General features: G+C 45.3%; 3 protein-coding genes across 7 annotated transcripts; 1 reads left to right on the top strand and 2 right to left on the bottom strand.

Annotated features, from left to right (window-relative positions):
• Positions 1 to 895: 895 nt before the first annotated feature.
• Positions 896 to 5,277, bottom strand: FAM180B (family with sequence similarity 180 member B). Its single transcript, XM_041460183.1, has 3 exons — positions 5,144 to 5,277; positions 3,208 to 3,275; positions 896 to 2,670 (listed from the first exon to the last, which is right to left on the bottom strand). The coding sequence occupies exons 1-3, from the start codon at positions 5,208 to 5,210 to the stop codon at positions 2,227 to 2,229; spliced, it is 579 nt and encodes a 192-aa protein (XP_041316117.1). The 5' UTR covers positions 5,211 to 5,277; the 3' UTR covers positions 896 to 2,226.
• A 4,968-nt stretch (positions 5,278 to 10,245) lies between these two features.
• Positions 10,246 to 14,586, bottom strand: NDUFS3 (NADH:ubiquinone oxidoreductase core subunit S3). Its single transcript, XM_041459913.1, has 7 exons — positions 14,464 to 14,586; positions 14,289 to 14,351; positions 13,427 to 13,524; positions 13,011 to 13,160; positions 12,116 to 12,241; positions 11,703 to 11,822; positions 10,246 to 10,491 (listed from the first exon to the last, which is right to left on the bottom strand). Exons 1-7 carry the CDS (start codon positions 14,507 to 14,509, stop codon positions 10,324 to 10,326), a joined length of 771 nt encoding a protein of 256 aa, XP_041315847.1. The 5' UTR covers positions 14,510 to 14,586; the 3' UTR covers positions 10,246 to 10,323.
• On the top strand, positions 14,549 to 22,594 carry KBTBD4 (kelch repeat and BTB domain containing 4). Of its 5 annotated transcripts, none has more exons than XM_041459897.1 (4): positions 14,549 to 14,666; positions 17,102 to 17,722; positions 20,269 to 20,375; positions 20,954 to 22,594. In XM_041459897.1, exons 2-4 carry the CDS (start codon positions 17,131 to 17,133, stop codon positions 21,812 to 21,814), a joined length of 1,560 nt encoding a protein of 519 aa, XP_041315831.1. In that variant the 5' UTR covers positions 14,549 to 14,666; positions 17,102 to 17,130; the 3' UTR covers positions 21,815 to 22,594. The 5 variants fall into 5 exon arrangements, with proteins under 5 accessions (XP_041315831.1, XP_041315830.1, XP_041315833.1 ...); XM_041459896.1 differs by having other exon boundaries at positions 14,606 to 14,728; XM_041459899.1 differs by having other exon boundaries at positions 14,620 to 14,883.
• The last annotated feature ends 12 nt before the right edge of the window (positions 22,595 to 22,606 follow it).

The following is a 22,606-nucleotide window of genomic DNA, read 5'->3' as shown; positions in this document are numbered from 1 at the left end:
GAGCAGGCTCATAGCACCAAGCGCGAGTAGCAGCGCGGCAGCAGTGGCGCTGCTGACCGCAGGGGCGTTCCCTTGCCCAGAAAGGGGCCCCTCGAACACGAGAGTGCTGCCGGCCCACCACGTGCTGCACCGACAGCCTCCTGCAGGCGGGCTCAGGGGAGCGGCGGGTGATGTTTCCAGCATCCATGTTCCAGTGGTTTCGTACGTGCCGAGTTCCACCGAGAGTTTTCCCTGTGGAGAGGCTGCTGTGGTTGTAGAGGACGCTGCTGTGTTCGTACAGTCCGACAAATAGACGGGCGCCCGGCGGGATCCGGGATCCGCTGAGCAGGTAGTGGGAGCACAGGAGGCTTCATCGTAGCACCACTGGTGCTGTTTCACTTGAGCTAAACCCTGGTTTGTATCCCAAAAATACATAAACTGCAAAAGTGCATCATCTTAAGCATGTACAAAGCTTCATGGCATCACTTCAGTATGCTTTATAATCCGTTCAACAGGCAGCAATGCTCTAAAACTGCTCCTAACAAAATCCTGAGTTCAAAGCAGTGTGTTGGCATCCAAGTCACAAGCCAACCCACTCAGCCTTTTCCCATATATTCGTATGGCTCAGGCTGTACATTCTCCAGCAAGACAGTATTTTAATGCACTAGTGCCATCTCAGCTCAGCTTTTTGATCATACACTGGACTTGAATGCAGCCACTCACTGCCTCTGTCACTCCATACATATCCTACACATTAAAGACTGGGGGTATATTTGGCAAAAGGGTGAAGAGTAAAGATTGGAAGTATGTAAAAAAACAGCATAAGAACCAGCAATAGAACATTAGATGAGACAAGAAGTTTTACTTAAAATAAAATTCTAATTTTAATTCCTATATCCTTTGGGGTGAAAAACAAACAAAGAAACAAACAAAAAGAACCCCAAACCAAAATAAAACAAACACACAAAACAAAAATCCAGCAACAAACAACCTGCTTTAAATGTATCTCCTTCTGTCATAATCCTAAACTGATCTCTAAAACCATTGTCTGTAGCATCTTGCTTCCAGGCTTCTTGTTCCTGCCTTACTATTTCTTCTCTCCATCTGTTGGGCTACAATGGCTTGGAATAAGATTAACTAGGTCAGAAGCTGCAGTTCCCACTTTGAAGGTCGTACATGCCTCTTTTGTCGAACATGGAAAAATTATATTGATAGAAAGGAAATTATGGATCCCATCCCATTAAGCACATGCAATGAACGTTCAAAATTGATGTTCCTATAGTGGTAGCAGGAAATCCGGTAGAAACAAGAACCAAAATCAAAACCCTCCTGAGGAGATAATTATATTTATTTCATTCCACATCGCAGTGTTTAAGACAGACAAATGTTAATGATGTCTTTCTGTAAAATAATTATATTTCTGATTTTGAGAATAGAGACTATGTATTTATTATGTTTGGCTTGTAAAATGCCATGTCTGTACAAAAAAAAAAAAAAAAAAAAAAAAAACGAACTTTATAGAAGAGAGGCAAAATCTGCTGAAGAAATAACTAGGTCAGGATCCTTCAGAATTTAAATGAGATTTCAGGAAGTATATTCCAAAATGATAACTGAAACAAAGCTGTGTATATGTGTAAATATGATATGCAAATATGAGAAAGCTTTGTGGAATACATACATTTTCAGGTTGCTTTTTAAAGAAAAATGAATATATGAGATGGGAAATTGCTGTTGACACATAAAATATGATGCCACATGAGGAGAAAAATTAAATTAAATATGTGACCTATATCATGGAACACAACAAAACCTGCTTAGCTGCTACTGGAGAGAAGATCTTGTATTTGTCTGAAACCACGGGGACAATATAAGGAAAGTGAACTGAATTATCTGAAATGAAGTCAGCTGTGACACCAGCATAATATCCTGGAAAAATACTTCCAAACCATCTCTCCAGAGCATCAGTGATCAAGATAGATAAGACATCTAAATAGCACTGCCCCCTTCAGCACAGCCCACTTAGGAAAAAATCAGAAAAGAGAGAAATGCACTTTACAGTTTTGTGTTTTTTCATTTAAAAATAAAAGCTTGTGCATAAATCCTGAGAGGGTTACCAGCACAGTGCAGAAAGCAGGACAAAAAGGTGTGGCATATTTATTTGAAGTCCTGCATACTGTGGAAAGCATTGAAAATAACCAAGAAGGCAGCTGGAGCCAGGTGTGCCCTTTCCTACGGTGGGTTCCCTCATTAGGTGTCTCTCTTGGTCCTGGCCAGGTTAGAGCGATAGAAATGTTTCAGGGATGCTAAATGTGAAGGCTTCTCCTTCCAAGGCCAGGAAGCCTGGAGGAGAGTGGTATTCGCAGGGCAGAGCCCCTTGCACAGGTCACGAAAGATTTCATCAACCAGCTGAGAGAAAAAGCCAATCCAAGGGGTTTTATCCAGACCCTGCGTGGAGCGAACCTGATAGGCACTGTAAACACTGGTGAAAAGGAGACGGTCAAACTCTGTCGGAGGCAAGGGAGTGTCAGTCAGTGAATAATATCTCAGATGCTGCTCAATCTCTGCCGGTGTTTTGGGGACTTCCTCCTCTAAAATCTGCAGGAAGCGCCGTGCCGGGCGTAGGGAGGCCAGCTCTTCATCCCGCAGACGGATTGACCCGTTGGCCTGAATATCCAGCCTTCCCCAGAGCATCTGGAAGAGAGGAGCAGCGCTGTCACGGAAAGCCCAGCACAACCCCATCCCTCACAGAGGCGCTGCGAGCAAAGCCCGCCGCGGCGCGGCCGAACAGCCCTCGGGCGGGCCCAGAGGCGGCCGCTCCCTCACGGCCGGCCTAGTCCCGCTCCGTGTCCCTCTCTGCCAGCCCCACACCTCGCTTCCCCGTGGGACCCGTGCAGTTCTCGCCTCCCGCCCTGCTGTCCCCCCGCAGTCCCGCCTGCAGCAGCTCCCCGGTGCGGCCGCCTCGGCCGTCACCAAGCCCAGCGGCGATGGGCCCTTGTCCCTCCGCGGACACCCCGTGAGGTGCCACGGCGTGGGGCACAGCCGCCTTGGGCTGCACCCCGCCCTGGGAGGGAGCACAAATGCTATTAGGCATCGCCGAGGCATTCTCCAGGGGCTCCTGAAATCCGTCAGGGATGAGAACAAACAGAACGGGTGAGTTTTTACGTGCGGGCAGGTGGGAGCATGGGCCCTGACAGTGCCTCGGCCCAGGGCCCCCAGTGCTCAGGAGACCTCTAACATGATGCCAGCGTCCTCTGGGCCACGACGGGCTCTGTTGGTGCCGCTGTGAGGATGTTCATCTGGAAGACATCAGACAGAGCTTGGTAGCACAAGACCTTCCTGTTTACTGTTTTTGCCGTTTGATTGTCAATAACATCTTCAGCATTCCTGAGCTACCACTCAGCTTGCCAAATATGACAGATGCTGACCACGGGATTTTGATAAGCAAAACAAGCTTTTTAAGAGAAGCAGCAGTGGTTGAGGCGAGGTTTTGGATATCACAGCCTTTAGTGCTGCCAGGAGAGCTAAAGCATGTATGCTTTATGCAGCAAAGGCACTGCTTTGACAGGCAGCAAGGAAGCCTCTCACACCGAGAATGGATGGGGTTTGGGCTGATGGGTTTGGTTGGTTAGCAGTTTTTGCTGGAGAAAGTAATGCTGCCCAATGAAAGGAGCATGCTGGCAGGCTCCTCAAGCTGCTGCTAGAAATATAAACTGATGCTTATTCTAGTTTTCTACTTCTTCCCTAAGCTTCTGCTGCTGGAAGAGTGTGAGGATAAAAGAAACCTTGTCAGATCCATTATGGCTGACTTGATGTCCAGCTAATTACTTGCTGGGATGCATGACATCATGTAACCTGGGAAAAATGGATGTGAGGTCAGAGGAATGGCAGTTTTTTAATATGAAGGTCACATTAATCCTAAGAATTGTTTGATTTTCATTTCCTGATGCTTACAGTGCTTTAACTGTCTGCATTTATTTTATTTCTTTTTGTTTGTGTATGAAAAAGGAGACACAAGCAGTCTTGGTCGAGGACTGTGGGGGAGAGGCTGCATCCCTTCCCTCCTCTGTGTTATCAGTGTCATGAGGTAGCCAAGACTCTCTTCTACTTCTTACAGACTCATCCTTCAGGTTAAGAAACATGAAATGGAAAAAGCTCATATAAAATAGTAAGCTCTCTGATATATTTATGGGTTTTTTTAATTTTTAAATGGATGAAGGCTTTTTAATATATATATTTTTTTTTTAAAAAGAGTGAGTATTTACATTAAATACCCCAGAGTTAAAGTCAGCAGGTGCATATAAAAAGTAGAAAAATTGTTTATTACTATACATGTGTGATGACTGCTACCAAAAGATACTTCCAAATCTCCATTTTTGATTAGACCTTTTCAAGGAGATGCACGAGCTGCTTGGAAAAGTGCACTGCCAGCCAGCAGGCTGCAGAGGTTTGTTTCTCTGCACAGCTGCAGGCTCTGTGATCCAAACCAGATGTGGCTTTGGAATGTGAGCAGGGATGTAGCTTCTTTTTCCTACTCCTCCACAGATGTACCAGCAAGGCTTTTAGCTCAGGTGAAAGCATTATTTTATCTGAAGATTTCTTTGGTGGTACTGTCTCTAGTACCGATGCTCTCGGCTCACAGACCCCTCTCCTGAGAGATGTCTGACTGGCTGCAAAGTCAGTGCTTTTGTTGATTAGGTGCCAAAGTGCCATTATTAGGAGCTGCCTCACAAATACACACTTTTTCTCTTTGAGTAGAGAAAAATTTAACAAAGCGTAACAAATAATGTATTGAAATAATAACTATCCTCTGGGGAAGGGAAAATCCTTACTTATTTTATCACTCAGCAGGGTTGGGTGGGGTTTTGTATCCCAAAAAGCATGTAAAAAAACCACAAACAGTATTGCAGGAGATTATTTTTTCAGTGGAGACACAAGAAAATCCTCCCCTTGTCACCAAACACAGCAGCAGGTCTTCAACCTGCAAGGAGGTACCAGTGCCCCCACCAGCAAACCCCCCCAGCTGGACTCCCGCTCTATCCCGTGCCAGTGCAGCTGCCTGAGGCCTCGGGCCACATTTGAAGGAGCGGCAAAGCATCACACAAACGGCATTGCACAAAGGTCTGCCAAGCCATGCAGCCGTGTCGCTAACAGATGTGCTCCCTACCTGTCAGCCTCTGGGATGCAGCAAACACACACAGGAGCAGCCAGGAGCTGAGCTGTGCCTGGGCCATGGCAGCACTGCCCCAGCAGCTGCCACCCGCTCCGCGCCCCAAGCCACAGCAGCTCGCCTGGGGCGTCTTCCCGTGCTGCTTCAGATCCCAGCAGCCTCTCTTGGAAAGGATCCATCTTTCTGTGTTTCTGGTCACAGCCCTGGGAAGGGCTTGCAGTTCAACTTGTTGACCCCGAAGGATATTTTCCGTCATATTTTGGAAACTTGGAAAACTTTGTTGTGATGTTTTTGGCAGAATTGTTTAAGCTTCCTTTTCGAAGATTGACTTTCCACTGCAATGATTATAGGAAACTGTTAGTTGCAAGAAATTCCACTACACGTTTGTTTGCCTCTTAAGAAGTGAGGACCCCCTAGTCCCTTCCATCTCTGCACAGTGCCTCTGTCACATTTCAGTTTTCCTTTTTCTGGGGTTCTGACTTACAAAAATCTGAAAACAATCCTGGAATGTCACAAACAGATAAAGCTAGCAGACTGCAGATTCATGGAAGGGCAGTAGCAGCCAAAACATACAAACAGGCAGAAGAAATGTGACACTATCAGTTCTGTATCAAACCCCCCCAGAGGGAGAACTCAGTAAAGTGACCTAACAAATACCAAGTATCAAAGTGGCTCAGGCTTTAGCACCTCATCGTCCTCTCCTGTGAGTGGATGTCTGGGTTACCGTGAGCACAGTCTGCCTTAGATGTTCTAAATTATATAGACAAAATTTTATTCACTTTACAGCAGGTATCTGTTCTCTGCACATCTTTACATATTTATTAGTGCCAAGTCCCCAGTCAAACTGTTCTGTATTTCTACTCTGTATGGCACAGAATGTAATGCCAGGGTTATACAAATATGCAGTAATATGTATAAATGAGTACTAATACCATCTCTCTCAGGTTAAAGAGAGAAAGAAGTCTGCCTAGAAAAGAGAGAAGGTAAAGGTGGAGTCCATCTCTTGCTCAGCAAGTCACAGGACATCAGTCATTGCGTACTGTCACAAGATAGTGTACTAACGGCTGGGATGATGTCCTGGTTGGTACTACCTCCTGCACATAATGGAGGAGCCACAGAGGGGCCCACAATATCCAGTGCTACTCTTCCCCTCAGTTTGGATTCAAAGCAAGACCTGTGTTTTCTGTCATAGGCTTAGGTATCTTAGGTCATGCTGCACTGCTTTAGTTTTTCATGATTTTCTGCTGCTTACTCTTCAGTTGCATTCCTTTCTTCTTTCATTAAGCTGAATCACAAGCTACCCCAGAGGCAGACACTTATGGCCCACCTGTGCAGGGGGATTGTTCTGCCTTCTCCTTTGTGCCGGAGTCCCTTTTAGGCCACAGTGTATGCATGTTGTCTAGAAGCCACTATGGAAAAACCCCTGTGTTTTGCAGGCCATGAAACAGCCTCCCTTTACTTGCAGCACATGACATGAAGAGGATTGCCCAACAGGATTTTGGCCAACATCTGTGAGAGCTGTACATGATTTTGTCAGCTGGAGAATTTCCTAGGAACAGCTTGCAGCTGAAGTGCCTAGAGGAGAACAGCCACGTTGGTGGGAGGGAGAGAGAGGAGCCTTGGGGCTGTGCTCAGGTGACTGACACAGTGGCAGATGAGGGACAAGCATGAGTGTGGATACTGCCCTGAGCTAGGGGAATTTTGTAGACTTACCTCACTATCCCGCAAAGAAAGACCATTTTAGAATGATAAACATATTCCTTAGCTGTCTGTACAGCAGCAATACTTGCACAGAAACAAGGCTGAGTTTCTGACAGCTGCACAAAAAGCCCCTGCATGTACGACTGCAATGTTAGGCAGTGCACCTGCTCCTCCTGAAGGATTTTGTCCTTGCCAGGTACTCACAGCTGATCACAGCCCTGCCACTCTGCATTCCCCTGGCCATACCGTCTGTTACTGGAGCAGTTTCAAAATGTCACAAGCCAGGTTTATGCAGGGACAACTTGACTGGTTTCTTCTTTTTCACCCTGACCTCCTGAAGCAGAAACATGGGAAATGAGAGCAAGAGAAGAGGGGTCAAAAAATGCAGGAACTGGTTGGATGCTGATTGAGGCACAAGGTGTGGTGCCAGAAGAGCCTCTTTAGGAGGGGACTTTCTTTGAAGTAGGACTTCAAGGAGATAGGACATTCACAAAAGGTAAATTCTCCTTCAATTTGAATTGAAATCCTTCTTCAATTCAATGGAATTGAAGAAACCGCTTGCTTCCATCGTCTCACCCGGAATTTGGGGAGATTGCTCCCCAGCCTGATGTTGTCTGGCAGATGCTCAGGGAATGAAGAAGATTGCAGAAAGAGGGGAAGGAAGAAGAACATATGTGACTCCCGGGAAAGGTGATGTTTGAGTTACTGGAGTGGAAGAAGTAAGAAAACCTTGAGGGAAGCAGGAGTGAAGCACTGACTGTAACCAGATAGGACCTCTGTAATACTGGTATTTTCCAGGTAAGGTACAGCCAGTCCTTACAAGGATGCTTTCCTTGTCTTTTTGTTTCAGTTTGTGAGCAGCATCTACTGCTTGAAAGAGTAATGAGCTGCATAAAAGTGACAGGGAGGGCCCCATCCCACCGCACCTACTGCACCTGAGGTAGGTAGACACTGTCAATAGCCACATCCCAGGGAGGACAGTCTGCTTGCCTGGCTGTAGGGAGAAATGCCAGAGTTCTGGAAAACACCAGCAAAACCTACTCAGCTGGAGAAGCTCAACACAGTGACTGTGAGTCATTGCCTTAAGTCTATCTATCCCTTCAGTACCAGAAAATCTCTCTTCTGTATATATGTCTGTAAGTCAGCTACATCTGACTTACATCTCATCCCACATCCTCCTGCAGTTGAGGAATCCAACCCAGGCAAACAAGCCCCGCAGAAGCTGGCAGTATGCAACAGGCAGGGACAGAGGATTTGGAAGACAGCTTTGTGCTTGGCCAAGTTGACCACAGCCTTGTCCAGCACAAAGCAAGTGTCCACCAACCACAGCCACAAGGATCCCAGAGTGAGCAGGCTCCATGAGGAAAATGGCCTCTGGAGCTCAGGAGCAGTAGAGGAAGCAGAGTGCACAAGTATTCTCTGAGGCTGTGCAACCTCTTGTGCCCTGGGAAAATGAGCCTAGGTGAGTAACTTGCAGCCTTCCTGATCTCCCAGGCTTCACTAATGAGAAGAGATTCAGGTTTACTTGCAACTATTCCACATATTGAAGACGTGCTGGAGCCAATGCCTGATCCCACAGGGCTGGCTATTTTTCCAGGGTACACATTCTTGGGCAAACCTTGCATAATGTCTAATTTGACAGGCATCGTGTCTGACATTTCTTGATGTTGATCAAATTCTCTACAAACATTAATTTTAAAAGGCAAATTTCCTAGTTTTCCTGTTACCATCAGACTGACTTACCATACTGGGAAATGCAAATTTTTGTAATATATAGACCATAAGTCTTGGTGTGGTGTCTCAAGCAACCTGAGATAAAGGAGCACACAGAAAGGAAATGTGATTTATAAAGAATTTTCATGGTGATAGAAGTGGCACCAGAAACTTTTGTCTTGCCCAATAGGCATCAGCATGCTGTGAGAGCCACTGCAAAGAAAACAACCAACTGTGGAACATCTTGTAGAAAGAACTAGAGTTTGTTTCCTATTTAATCTGCTCAGTTGAAGACAGATCCAAAACAGAGCTAAGAATTCCATAAAACCCCAAACTTCTGCAGATCTGTGTTCACTTGTCCTTCCCATGTAGAGCTGTAATTTTTAAGGTGAGTGGCAAATGGTATTTATTTTAACCAGAGAATACTGTTGTGTCACATCCCAAACACTGCTGGCCACAGCAGCTGAAACAAAACTTTAAAAATAAATTAAAAAAAAAATGAACCAGCCCATGCTTACAAGGCTGGGGCAGAAACAAATATGAAACCCAATTCTTAGAATACAGTTCAGTCTTTATTCTTGGAAAGAGATCACGTTCTAGTCACAGCAAGTAGGATTTTTTTTTAATTGAATCTAATCTTCTTGTATCCCTTCCTCCATCCCATACCCTAACCTCTCCCAAACCCCTATTTTAATTAGTTCTTTTAGAATTTAAAATATTAAGTATCAATTCAGGGACTCTCTACAAACCGTTTGTGAATTAATTTATGAAGTCTCTTATACAACAGTGTTCAGATCTTAATGAAGTCTGTCAGCTTTCTGGTGCAGAACAGCATTATGCATTTTCTGGACCAAGGACAAGGGACATTATTAATTGATGACTGCTGTAATGTAATCCCATTCAAACAGGTGGTGGGTGGACTGGAACTACAGCATTCTTCCAGCTTTTTTGGAAAAAAAAGAGATTTTCCCTAAGAGCAAAGAAAGTGGTAATGCTGTTGTATCATAGAGTTCAAAATAATTGCAATACTGACAAAAATATACAGACTCTTGTCTATGAAACAAGGGAGGGGTATATTTTTGGCTGGAAAAAGAAAGCACACTCTGAAGATGCTGGAGAAAATAAAGACTGCTTGATTATGAAGTGAAACCCAGACTGAGGGAGTATCACATCAGAGGTTAACTGCAGCTCCTTCTGTTGGGAAAAAAGGCACTGACCTAATTCCCATGGAAACAATAGAGATTTCCATAATTGTTTTGGTCTGGACCCACATACATTTGTGTTGTCCTGACAGGAACTGCATTAGTAGCATTTACAGGCTTTGCCTTTTTGCCATATTATCACCACCTTCCCAACACTCATTCTGGAGCTAAGAAACTGTTGTCCCATTGTCCAAACTCCACAGCTGCTTCCGTGCAGTGTCTAGGGAGTGCTCAGGTTCTGATTTTTACCTGCTTACCTGCAGGGACTGCTGGCAGTAGTAGTGTTCAGGAAACACTGGGCCACAGGCAATGCCTGCACTCTGTTCAATTGCAAACCAAAAAGACAAATCCCCTGATTTACAATTCAAAGCACCAACTAAACATCTACCAGTTGGGTCATAAGGACTGTAAATCAGCATTCCAGAGCCTTGTGCTTTTCATCTAGTTTGAAAATATTGTTCACGAGATCACAACAGGCAAGCATCTCATATCAATTTTTATTATTATAAATACTATATTGGAACAGAAAGGATGGTGCTGCACATCTGCTTCCTTCTGCTGCTATTTGGCATCTTCTTTCTTGGCTCCTGCTTCTATTTTCAGGGGCTCTGGAGCTGGACGATAGGCAGGAAATGCCTCCCACGGGCTATTCAGATCGAACTTGCGAAATTCCTGAGCTAGCTCCACAGGCTCTGCCACCACCCGTTTGACTTCGTCATCATACCGCACCTGGGACAGCACAAAGGACACAGGCCATCATCTGCACCCTGCTCCTGCAGCATGTCTGCTGTGCAGTGAGACAGTAATGACCCAGACCACCCTCTGTGCAGACAACTCTACTCACCCATGGGGAAAACACAGGCCCACAGGCCTCTGCCACAGCTTCAGCTCTCCTCATTACTTCACAAGAGCTCTCCAGATGCAACTGAGATCTCTGGAGTGTCCAGGAAAACCCTCCTCTTTGCTTTGCTGCCATGCCCCTCAAGTGCCATGACTAAGCACCCAGAATTAGGAACACCCACCCTAACAGTCCACATGAAGTTCACGTGCAATAGCACATTTAATATGTCATTTGACAAAGGAATTCCTCCTGAGTCACTGAAACATGATGGCCCATCCTGGGCCTGCATGGCTGAGGACTACACTCATGAATCTTTGTAATATGGCATTTGTGTGGTTTTAGTTGTTCTAACTTTTTGCATAACACTCAGAAAAATGGGAGAAAAAGAAGACAATCAGGATGGAATGCAGGTGAGTACCAGATACTTCTGATGGATTGCTTTACCCTCACTGTGCCAGTCCAGATCTCTGAACCCCAGCTGAGGAGATGCTGCCTTACCCTTGCATGCAGGATTCTGTTATTTCTGTATTTCTTAAAACAGCCTCTTTTTTGCAGAACTTCACTGTTTCCTTCTGAGACTCAGCTCAGTCTTAACACTACACCAAATACACCTGCTCCTACAGGGCAGTCACTTGAAACTAGACAGATACCAAACACTCTCATTTCACCTGTGGTTGGCATACAGAGGTAAATGGTAAACAGCAAGAGTCAGTTTAATCAGTTTTATAATCTGGGCCTACAAACATTCAACAAAATGAAGTTCCAACTGAATCAAGAAGGGTTCAGTCCTTTATCCTTCTAGACATCTCAGTTTTGCAGTGGAAATTTAATCTTCCAGAAAACATTCTGAAAGCAGAAGCACTTTCTCTGCCTGACAAGTATGTTTGGTATACAGCACATAACATTTGCTCAATTTCTGCAGCCTTAGGCTGCCTTATTATGGATGATATTTTGTGTGATAATTCAAATTTCTATGCAGATTTATACAACTCCTCTGGAATACAGACAAGTAATTGTAAAGCAATCCCATATTTGTACTGGAACTCAGAAAAGATCATTGGAGAGACCTGGTAACTTTAGACATGACTGTATCTCCTACCTCCACATAACCAGAGAGTGGGAAGTCCTTCCGGAATGGATGGCCCTCAAACCCATAATCTGTGAGGATTCGCCTTAGATCAGGGTGGTTGGCAAAGAAAACACCATACATGTCCCAAACCTAAATGAAAGGGAGCCAAGTTAGTTGAATTGTATTTGAACAAAACCCAAAAACCTGCATGTGTTATGTCCATAAAATTTCAGTTACATGCGTGGCTTTGTACAGCGCCAGCAAAACTGATGCAGGAATTCATTCAAAAGCAAATCAAACACCATTTTATCTCCTACTCTGAAAAGGCAGCCAGGGAAACACTTCTCTCCTTCTTCCTGAGGGCGTTGGGGAATCACTTAAATTGGGAAAATACAGCCTCTCTCCACAAAGACAACTCTGTTCCCAAGCACACCAGCACTCACCTCTCTTTCATACCAGTTTGCTGCCTTGTGCACAGGCACTGCTGAGTCGACGGGTGTCAGCTCATCGGTGTACGTCTTCACACGGATCCGGCTGTTGAAGCGCAGCGACAAGAGGTTGTACACAATCTGAGGCAGAGAACAGGCAGCATTTATGGACCTCCTTGCAGTACACCACTGCCTAAGCAAAGCCACACAAGGATTATTTCAAATATTCTTTATGAGCAGGATCGCATTCAGCACTTCAGAGCTGGCCACTAAAAGACACTCCTACAACTGAGGTTCCAAAGCTTATCACTTTGGTCCTTAGGAGTGTGACAAAAGCTGTGAGAGACTTAGACAACATGACTGATGACAAAGAACTAAAGAGAGATACTAAATCTTAAAGAGAGAAACACTTGACAATGAATGGTCTGTCTCAAAGAAAATGGCCATCAATCACTCTTGCAATTACTATCTGTGGGAGAAAACTAAGAAAAAATACACTTAATTTTCAGCAAGTGAGTTGGATACCAGGGAACATTTCCAACATCTATGGTGATGAAGTCTAGTACAAAGGCTGTTTATGACATACTACAAGCAGACTGAAAAGACGATCCCAAAAATTTGTAAGGAGTTTTAAAGCCTTGTTTGATACTGCCTTGGTGACTGGAAAAGATGAATAAATTAGGGTCTATATTTCTATTATTTCAATGAGTCTACCAGCTTGATTTTTTGAAAGAAAAATAGTGAATTTAAAAAATATTTCACTTCTTCAGCAGCTGGAGGCCTTTGACTTAAAGAATTCTATCTACTCTTGAAACTTTCTTCTCACAGCCAGAAACCAAAGAAAGTGGTCAAAGCTGCAACAGCACCCACAGCCATCAGCACAAGTACTGCACCTGTGAGCATTTCCTACCTCAAAGCGGTACTGCCGAGATGGGACATCAACGGCAGTCAGGTCTGCCAAGGATTTGAACTGGGCATTGGTGTGATCACGAAGGAAGGTCAGGACGGGAATGATCCCATCTGGATGGATCAGAAGTTCTAGCTCATTGAAACAGGTCACCTGATGAAAGCAGAACAGTTGGAAAGCGCATGAGTACAAACACCAACAGGACCAAACGTGATGCTGATTTCAGCAGAACGCTCAAACAAAGAGACACAGCAGACACAAAAAGGCATCAGATCAAGGGGATTAAAACCAGCAGTACTTTTCATGGAATTCTGACCATTTTTCTTCCCCAGAACAACTTCTCTGAACAGGTAACAAAAAAGTGGTGTGTTTGCTGGATCTTGTCCCACCACAAGAACAATTTCTTGAACAGCACCTACCTGTACTTGCTGGATATACTTGGGCAGAATCTCAGCCACGTACTCCCCAAAAGCACATAGCTGCTTCTGTTCTGCTTCATTTTTTGGTCTGACAGTAGCTAAGGAGAAAAATAAATTTTCTAAGATTATGACAGGGAATACAGAACGCTACAGAAATAAGAGTAGTAACTCCCTTTAACCAGTCTAGCCATCTGTCGGAATCTATGCTATAGCAACATACTTGTGTTACACAGAAGGTGGAACTAAACACTTTGATAATGAAGGAAATTTGTGTCAGTGCTAAAATTTAGTCAGCTCTAAAGAGCAGCATGAATTGTTCAACAAGATGATGGAGAAGTAAATAGCCAGATGAAAAACAGGGCAGCAGGGGTGACAGAACAATCTGAACTTAGGAACCGCTCATGTCATTCAACCTGGGTCTAGAAAGGGCCTTGTTTTCTGACTTTGCTGGATGTGTCAACATCTAAGCAAGCCCCTCGTAATCAAAACACTCTTGCAGCTCACGTTGCTGGGGTGGGTTTCTTCACTGATACAACAAAAGCCCTTAAGGGTCAGGGAGATGAGGGGCTATGAAGCTGTTGCCCAGGCACAGCTTTGCACAGAAAAAACAGGCTGGGCCCTGCATGTGAGAGAGGATGCAGACAGGAACCCAGAGCAAGCACGGTTACCAACACAGCCGCTTTTCTGCGCAACTGGGATTTTCGGGTAACCGGACCAACCCTTTCCCGAAGGCTCACTAAAGCGGTTCCACCGCCCACGAAGTTCCGTGGGCCGGTTCGGTGCCCTCCCGCCGGCCGGCAGCGGCACAACCGCACGCCTCGGGCCCCTCCGCCCCGCGCCCCCAAACCGGCCCCGCACTTACGGCGAGTGTCCGCGGCGGAGCTCCCCGCCAGCCGGGCCCGTGCCGCCGCCGGTGCCGCGCCAGCTGCGGAGAGAAACGGACACGTCTCATCGACCACCGCCAACCGCCCGGCCCGGCCCGGCCCCAGCCCCCGTTACAGCCCCGGTACAGCCGCGGCACAGCGCCCGAGCCTCACCTCGCAGCGCGGCCCGCGCCAGGCCCCGCGCCGCCGCCGCCCACATCCCGCCGGGACACGGACGGGCAAGGGCACGGGGCGGAAGCGGAAAGCGCCGCCGCCGCCGCGCTTCCCCCGGGGGCGGAAGCGCGCGAAGAGCTTCCCGGGGACGGCTCCGGGTCGGTAGGCGGAATCGACGAGTGCCCGGCGGCGCCTGGCGCAGGGTGAGGGCCGGGAGCAGCCGCTGGGGCAGCCCGGGGCGGCGGCATGAAGGGAGGCGCCGCAGGTGGGTGCCGCGCGGCGCGGCCGGGGGAGCGGCGCGGCCGCCGGCCCGGGGACGGAGCAGCGAGCGCCGGGAGGTGCGGGCGCGGAGGGCGGCGGACCCCGGCAGCCCCCGGGCTGAGCCAGCGCTGAGCCTTGCACAGCGTCAGCGCGGCCCTGGTGAGAGTCTGCGTTTCTCCGAGGATCAGCCTCCCTTCCTGCCTTCTCCCCGCCCCGGACCGCGGGGTCGCTGTCAATTGTGCTTAAGGGTTCTCCCATCCCGGGCGCCGCCGTGGCATCTGCGACCCTGTCAGAAGCAAGGAAAGAAGGAAGCTGGAGCACAGGTCTTATGAGAAGCGGCTGTTAGTTTAGCCTGGAGAAGAGGAGGCCCAGAGATGACCTTATCACCCTCTCCAGCTGCCTGAAAGAGGATGTATCCAGCTGGGGCTTGGTCTCTTCTCCCAGGCAGCCAGCGACAGGGTGAGAGAACACAGGCTTAAGCTGCAGGCGAGGTTTAGGCTGGACATTAGGAAGGATGATTAGAGACTGGAATGGACGGCCCAGGGAGGTGGTGGTGTTGCTGTCCCTTCCTTGGAGGTGTTGCACACTGGATGTGGCACTCAGCGCCATGGTCTCGTTGAGATGGTGGTGTTCAGCCATAGGTTGGCATTGATGATCTCAGAGGATTTTTCCTGCTTAAGTGATTCTGTGATTCTGTGATGGAGGTGTACTAGCTGTTGGTTAAACCACTGTCACTGATAGCTAGGCCAATGGAATGCATGGAGCATACGATTTGGCTTTATGAGGCAGTTAACTGTCCTGCATGCCTCTTTCTTTATAGCAGAGACACCATGGGTGCAAAGGGGAGCTCTGTCTGCGAGTCTGCAGGAGGGCGTGAGATTTGTGGAGTTTTTAGCTGCTTCTTGGCATTTCTTTTGTGACTTGGCATCAGTCCTCTGGGAGTTGTGCAGGGCAGTGTGGGCAGCTGATTCTTCCATGCCAAGGGGGCAGAATAGTTCATCTGTCCATATCCTGGTGCTCTGTGTGGTCTCTTCTGCATTCTGGGCTGAAGCTCCTAAGCACCTTGACTGTATGGATAGAGAGCTTTAACCAAAGTGGAAGCCAATTTGCAGGATAGGCTTATACTTTGTAAAGCTGGAAAAATAGTACTGATGTGTTCTATGCTGACTGCAGTTCCTCTGTCTCTTACAGACTAATATATAGGTACTTTTCAGACAGACCAGAACTGCTGTAAAATCGAGATTAGAATATAATTAAGGCAGGCTATCACCAGAGATGAGATGGATTTGTCCAGCCAGTTAGGGATGTAGACACTACTTCCCATGAACAGAATTTGAGCAAAGAACTTAGGAGCCCGCCTGATCAAGCAGAGTAATTGTAAGAAAATGCATGTTTGACAAGGTAAACCATGGAAGAGTAACTATGAATCTGCTAGAGAAAAAAAAATCACATCTTTGTGAAACATTGTTCTTGAAATAATGTGCATTATTAATTGAAGAAATTTCTGATATTACACATCATGGCTGGTAGGTCAGTTGTAAAAATAAGTCTAAAATGAATGCAGTTAGGCAACTGCTCCTAATGCTGTCAAGAGCCATGGTGAAAAAGGGCTCCTTGCTGTAGTAGTCCTTCTGTGTTTCAGAAGCTTTTCTGACCCACAAACTACCTGGGGCACTGCAGACATCCATGGTACCTGCTAAAAAGTGTTTTCTTTTAAATTTTGATCCCCTTTCCACGTGGGAAGCGGTCTCTAATAACATCTGAAATGTTGTTTTGCATGCTGAAGTTGACTGGCACGTTAACAAACAGCATAACCATCAGTTATCTCATTTGGTTAGTTGGAAGGACTGGTGGTTATGTCAGGCCGACATCTTGTGCATCTTTTTGGTAAAAACAAGTTCATCTTGATACAGATTCATCATTGGGTTTTGACAGTAATTAACACCTCCTGATGAGATGAACTGCTGCCTGTGCTCTTTTTTAGTATGATGCTGTAATCCTTTTCACATCTAGTCCAGCCATGCTGCTGCTGCTTTTTTTGGCTTTGCAAGTTTCCTAGGGCAGTTGCTGGACTTTCCACTTGAATAACTTGCTGCATTTCTTTGTGTCAGTGAAATGAGTGGTGAAAAGAATGCACGTCTCCCAGACCTGCTGGGGTGTGATGTTCACTGTACTGGAAGTTTGGTATATATTATAATTTTAATTATGCCAACTTCTCATTTGCTGGTTGAGATTCTGAAGCTCAAGCTGTGCTATTTATGTTAAGTCGAAATATGCTGGACTCTTACCAATATGTTTGATTTTTCCCTGTACCCTGAAGTACTGCATAATCTTGTTAGTGGTGAGAGAAAGCTGTATAATTATTGTGATTTTACAGATTGCTGGAGGTCTGATTTGTGCAGCACCATGGACTCGTCAGAAGAGACTGGAGGCTCCTCTGCAGAAGAAAACTACTTTGTGAACTACACCTTCACTGATCGCTCCCACTCGGGCCGCGTGGCCCAGGGTATTATGAAATTATGCTTGGAGGATGAGCTCTTTGCTGATGTTACAATATCAGTGGAAGGCAAAGAATTTCAGCTGCACCGTTTGGTCCTCTCAGCTCAGAGCTGCTTTTTTCGTTCTATGTTCACTTCCAACCTAAAGGAGGCCCACAACCGGGTGATAGAGCTGCAGGATGTTAGTGAGAGTGTCTTTCAGCTCCTTGTGGACTATATTTACCATGGAACTGTAAAGCTGAGGGCAGAGGAGTTGCAGGAAACCTATGAAGTGGCAGACATGTACCAGCTGACTGCCCTTTTTGAAGAGTGCTCCCGTTTTCTGGCCCGTACGGTGCAGGTTAGAAACTGTCTGCAGGTCATGTGGTTGGCAGATCAACACAGTGACATGGAGCTCTACACAGCTGCCAAACACTGTGCAAAGTCACATTTGTCTCAGCTGCAGGAGACAGAGGAGTTCCTACACCTGCCTCTCCGCCTGCTGACAGACATCCTTACAGGTAAGGAGTTCTTGAAACTACCTAGGATGTGGATGTAGAAAGAGACTTTCAGAGTCTGGTCAGGTAGTGAATGAAATAGATGGAAAGATACAAATTTTCATAATCACTGCCTATTCAGAGACTTAGCTAAGCAAGGCCGAGCAAAACATTCTGGATACCTTTATCAGAAAAAGCCCCAAACTATTAATTGTTACTGGACATGAAACATCTAAGCTATAGAAAAGGGACATACAGGATGCCGGACATTCACAGCAGTTCCTGAGTCAACAGGTTAGAAGTGTCACACATTTTTTAAACCCAGTTTCCAACAATTTGTTGTAATTTTGTTTGCATTAAAAGTAAAATAAAGAAGCACTGGCTTCACCATTGGAGTGATGAACGTTCACCACTCCAAAAATACACATCTGATGAAAGTATTTTTTATCCCTTTAGCTCATAAACATTTAACATAGTAGTGCAATAACTCAACATCTGTAAGAAGGCTTAAGCACATATTTTAGTGTTATTTACAATTGTATATAATTATTAGGATTACTTAGGCACTCAACTGACTGAAATAGAGGCATTGTAACATCTTGAGTAGTACAGTAATTGCCCTTCTTCTAAAGGTAATAGCCTTCCCCAGTAATGGATGCCATGACTCAGAGTTGTGAAGGACATGTCAACGCATAAACAACTTAGTCCAGTTTCCACCAGTCCTTAAAGATCTGCCGCCCTAGTAGGTACGGTCAGTACTTGTTAACTCTCCAGGAAGCTGCAGTCACAAGTCCATTCTTCTGCAGTTATGTATCATTGCTAGAGGAAACAAGAACGTAGAAGGAGCTCATACATCCAAATGTGCCTCTTTCTTGCTTTTAATTACTCTTTGTAACTGAGTAACTAGCTAGACTTCGTGTGTCATGTGTTTTATATGCAGTTGCAAAACTAAACCTATCATGACTAGCTTCATTGGAACACTGGCAAATCTATCCACAAGACCTAAACTAGCCTTTAGAGTTGATGTTATGCATATGAGAGTATTTATAGATATTGCATTAAATTACCTCTATTGTATCTAAAGAAATTTACAGTCAAAAACCTATTGAGTACTGATAGCTCAAAAACTGTGATAAACTTAGAGTAATTTTGATAACTATCTAGCCAAAGTTTTTTAAGTAAGTCACAAGTTCATTTAAAAAAACTAAAATCATGAAATAAAACTGTAGAGGTCAATCACCTTTAATTTTTTTCTAGGGATTCCACAGAAAAAACAGTTTTAGGACTATGGACTTTAGCACTTGTGGTCATAAATTAAAACAATTGCTCAGTATCTTTTTTCCATGCATCATCTATTTTCATATGTAGAATCACGTTACCCAGCATTTTTGCTACAACTTAGCTCATAAAATGGATTAAAATCTGAAATACTTCCCTACTGTTGGTAGGAAAAATCCTTTTATTTTGCTTTCCTGCATCTTCATTTAGTTAATGGGTAATTAAATAGAGGAAACTTTTAGTGGCAAGGATTAAAATTAATTTAATGAAATAATAATTCTTTTAATTTTACCTTCTGTTGCACTCTAGGACCAATTAAAAAAAAAATTTCCATTTAGGCACTTCATGTGAGAGTTAGCTTGTGGGAATCCTTTTAAACAGAGTTGAAATACCTGCTTTTGTGCCACACTTTTTCTGCTGCCTTCCACTATAGAGAAAAGCATTGGAATTTGTATGGTGCCTTCAGCATCATTGAATTCAGAGTTTGTCATGAGAAAAGACTATAAAAAGAGAGTCTTCATAGGGAAGCTTCTCAAGGAACACAGGCATAATTGCTGGCTTTCAAACTGGAAGGAAATACCTAAAATCTTTTAGGTAATGTACTGATGAGGATGATTTGTGGTTTAACCAAAACTTCCAGTTATGTCTGGAAAGAGATATAAATCTGATGCAGTCTCTGGAGTGTTTGCTACTGTCACACAGCTTAGAAAAGCTCTAGTAGCTCACTGGGGATTTCCAAATGTTAAGAGGATAGCAGCAACACCAGATGTTCAGTCATGAGGGTCAGCTGCCTGACAGTGCTCAGACGTATTTTGTAGATGACTTTTGCTAGACGGGTTTCTGGGACCAGCCAGAAAGAAAGGCAGGTGCTGAGATTCTCAGTAACAGAATCTTTTTGCCTAAATGATTAAATAAGAAAGTATTTGTCATCATCACACAGCATGTAAGTTCTCTTTCCTGTCCTATTTCTCTTGGTCATAGATTCCTGAATAGATTGCTGAAACTCATCCAAAGTGCTTAAGATCTGCAGCTATAAGTCTATATAAGAACTATAAGTCTATGTAAGAACTATAAGTCTTGTTATAGTTACCCAAATTAATTTAATGTATTTGGCTGGCTGGCAGTGCTGATCATGCCTGACAAAATCTGTAAACACCTCTGTCTATTTTTCGTCTCTAGAAAGTAGGTTTTGTGGTGGGAGTGGGGGGGAGGCAGCTGCAGGAAAAGGGTGTTCCTGAGTATGTACACCTTTGTCTAGATATCATAAATGCCTTTCTGTCCCCGAACTGCAGATGGCGTTCCATGTTCTCAGAATCCAACAGTTGCCATAGAAACCTGGATAAACTTCAACAAGGAGGAGCGAGCAGGCTTTTCGGAGACTCTGCGATCAAGTCTGAAGGTATAAAAAGACATTACGTTCTGGGGCTGATGTGGCGCTTTCTGGTTTCACACTTCTCAGGGGAGGGTATTCTGCTCACAGGTGTGACTTGAAAGTCACAAAACACAAATGTCATTGAAATTCATGGTGCTTGTGAGAGGATACTTTCAGTGTCATAAATAGCAACCCCACTGACAGCTTTTTTTTCATTTAACCTGAAACTGCTTTCACTGGTGATAGGTGCAGTGCCACACATAACTTACTTCATCTCATTTACCAAATAAACTGTTCAGAAATCTATTTGGCATTCCCCTTGTAACAACTGCACTTTATCAGTGATGTAACTGGCCCTTACCTGAACCGTGAACACTTGTGTACAAGTGACATCTGTGGCTATTTTACTGTGTCAGATATGAAAGGTATCTTGAAAAGGCCTTGAGGCTCTGAATCCTGAATGTTCTAGGGTGGCAGGACTTGGGAAGGAGGTTACATACCTCAGGCCCACAGGTGGGTACTAAACTGAAAAATTCAGTCTCGAGCATCACTGATGTTTGTGTGAACAGATCTAATTCTGCTGACAAACTTCTACTTTCGCTCAGGTGATTGGAGAAAATGTTCACATCTACCTGATTGGAAAGGAGTCATCACGTACACATTCCCTCGCTGTCTCTCTGCACTGTGCTGACGATGACTCCATCAGTGTGAGTGGCCAGAACAGCCTGTGTCACCAGATCACCGCGGCCTGCAAGCACGGTAGTGACCTGTATGTCGTTGGTGGCTCCATTCCACGGCGCATGTGGAAATGCAACAATGCAACTATAGATTGGGAATGGTGTGCTCCTCTGCCCCGTGACCGGCTCCAGCACACCCTCGTCTCTGTGCCAAGCAAAGATGCAATATATTCACTGGGGGGGAAAACTCTACAGGACACTCTCTCTAATGCTGTCATATATTACAGAGTACGAGACAACGTCTGGACAGAGACCAGCCAGTTGGAAGTGGCAGTCTCTGGAGCTGCAGGGGTGAACCTTAATGGTGTCATTTACCTGCTGGGTGGGGAGGAAAATGACTTAGACTTCTTCACCAAGCCCTCTCGGCTCATTCAGTGCTATGATACCAACACAGAGAAATGCCACGTGAAGCCATACGTACTGCCTTTCGCAGGGTGCATGCACGCTGCTGTGCACAAGGATGTGGTGTTCATTGTGGCCGAGGGGGATTCACTGCTCTGCTACAATCCACTGCTGGATAGCTTCACCCGGCTGTGCCTCCCAGATGCCTGGAGCTCAGTACCATCCCTCTGGAAAATTGCCAGCTGCAATGGCAGCATCTATGTCTTTCGCGACCGCTATAAAAAGGGTGATGCAAATACTTTTAAACTTAACCCAGCCACCTCTGTTGTAACAGTCACAAGTGGCATCAAAGTGCTGCTCACTAACCTGCAGTTTGTCCTGGCCTAAACAGGCCCAGTGATAGTAAGACAGCAACAGTGTCTTGCAACAGTGTCTTGCTGTGCTACACCCACGACCCTCAGCACCAGTCCCAATTACTACAAGCTCACAACATCCAGTAAAGACCCCATCCTCTGTACCTGTGCAGAGGAAGTACAGGCTTTCTGACTGTGGGCCTATTCTTTTACATAGCACTGTCACAACCATATTGAACTGTTGTATCTTAGATTTCAGATGGACTAAATACTATTACTTTGATTCCTTGATGGTAAGCTGCTTGCATTTGAGGCCCAAACAGCAGCAAGTGGCTATTTTAGCCTGGAACCAATCCACCACTAAAAAATCCTGTGGCATATGGAGAACATTCTCCTTGGCCCAGACTGCTAGTTTTAACTGCCTAGGAGACTGCGTGTTGCTGCTGTGTCCGTCACAGAGTTAGACGTGCACTGTGTCCCCCAGGGATGCCCCATTTAAACATTCCTGTGTCCTATTGCAGAAGGAGGGCCTGGCAGACAGATTCCAAAACTGACCCCAGGACCCTTAGGTTACATTCAGCACTTCTCCTAGAGGAGTGGTAACCAAATGAGTACTTGCTTAATGCTCTGTCATCACCTAGCATAAAGAGGGAGATAATTTTTAGAGCATTGGCTTCCTTTACTGTACAGAAAATCCCCACCTGTAATTATAACATAGTGTTGGTGAAAAAACAGAACTTCCTCCTACCCCTCTCTGTTGGCACTGTAACCCTTTGGGTAAGAATCTGAATAAAGTCTCTACTGAGACAAAGTATTTTGGTTTTTT

Source organism: Pyrgilauda ruficollis, unplaced genomic scaffold (genome assembly GCF_017590135.1).
Source record: "Pyrgilauda ruficollis isolate IOZ18807 unplaced genomic scaffold, ASM1759013v1 scaffold14, whole genome shotgun sequence".
In the NCBI taxonomy this organism is placed as follows: domain Eukaryota; kingdom Metazoa; phylum Chordata; class Aves; order Passeriformes; family Passeridae; genus Pyrgilauda; species Pyrgilauda ruficollis.
This window is presented reverse-complemented; position numbering and strand designations above follow the sequence as displayed.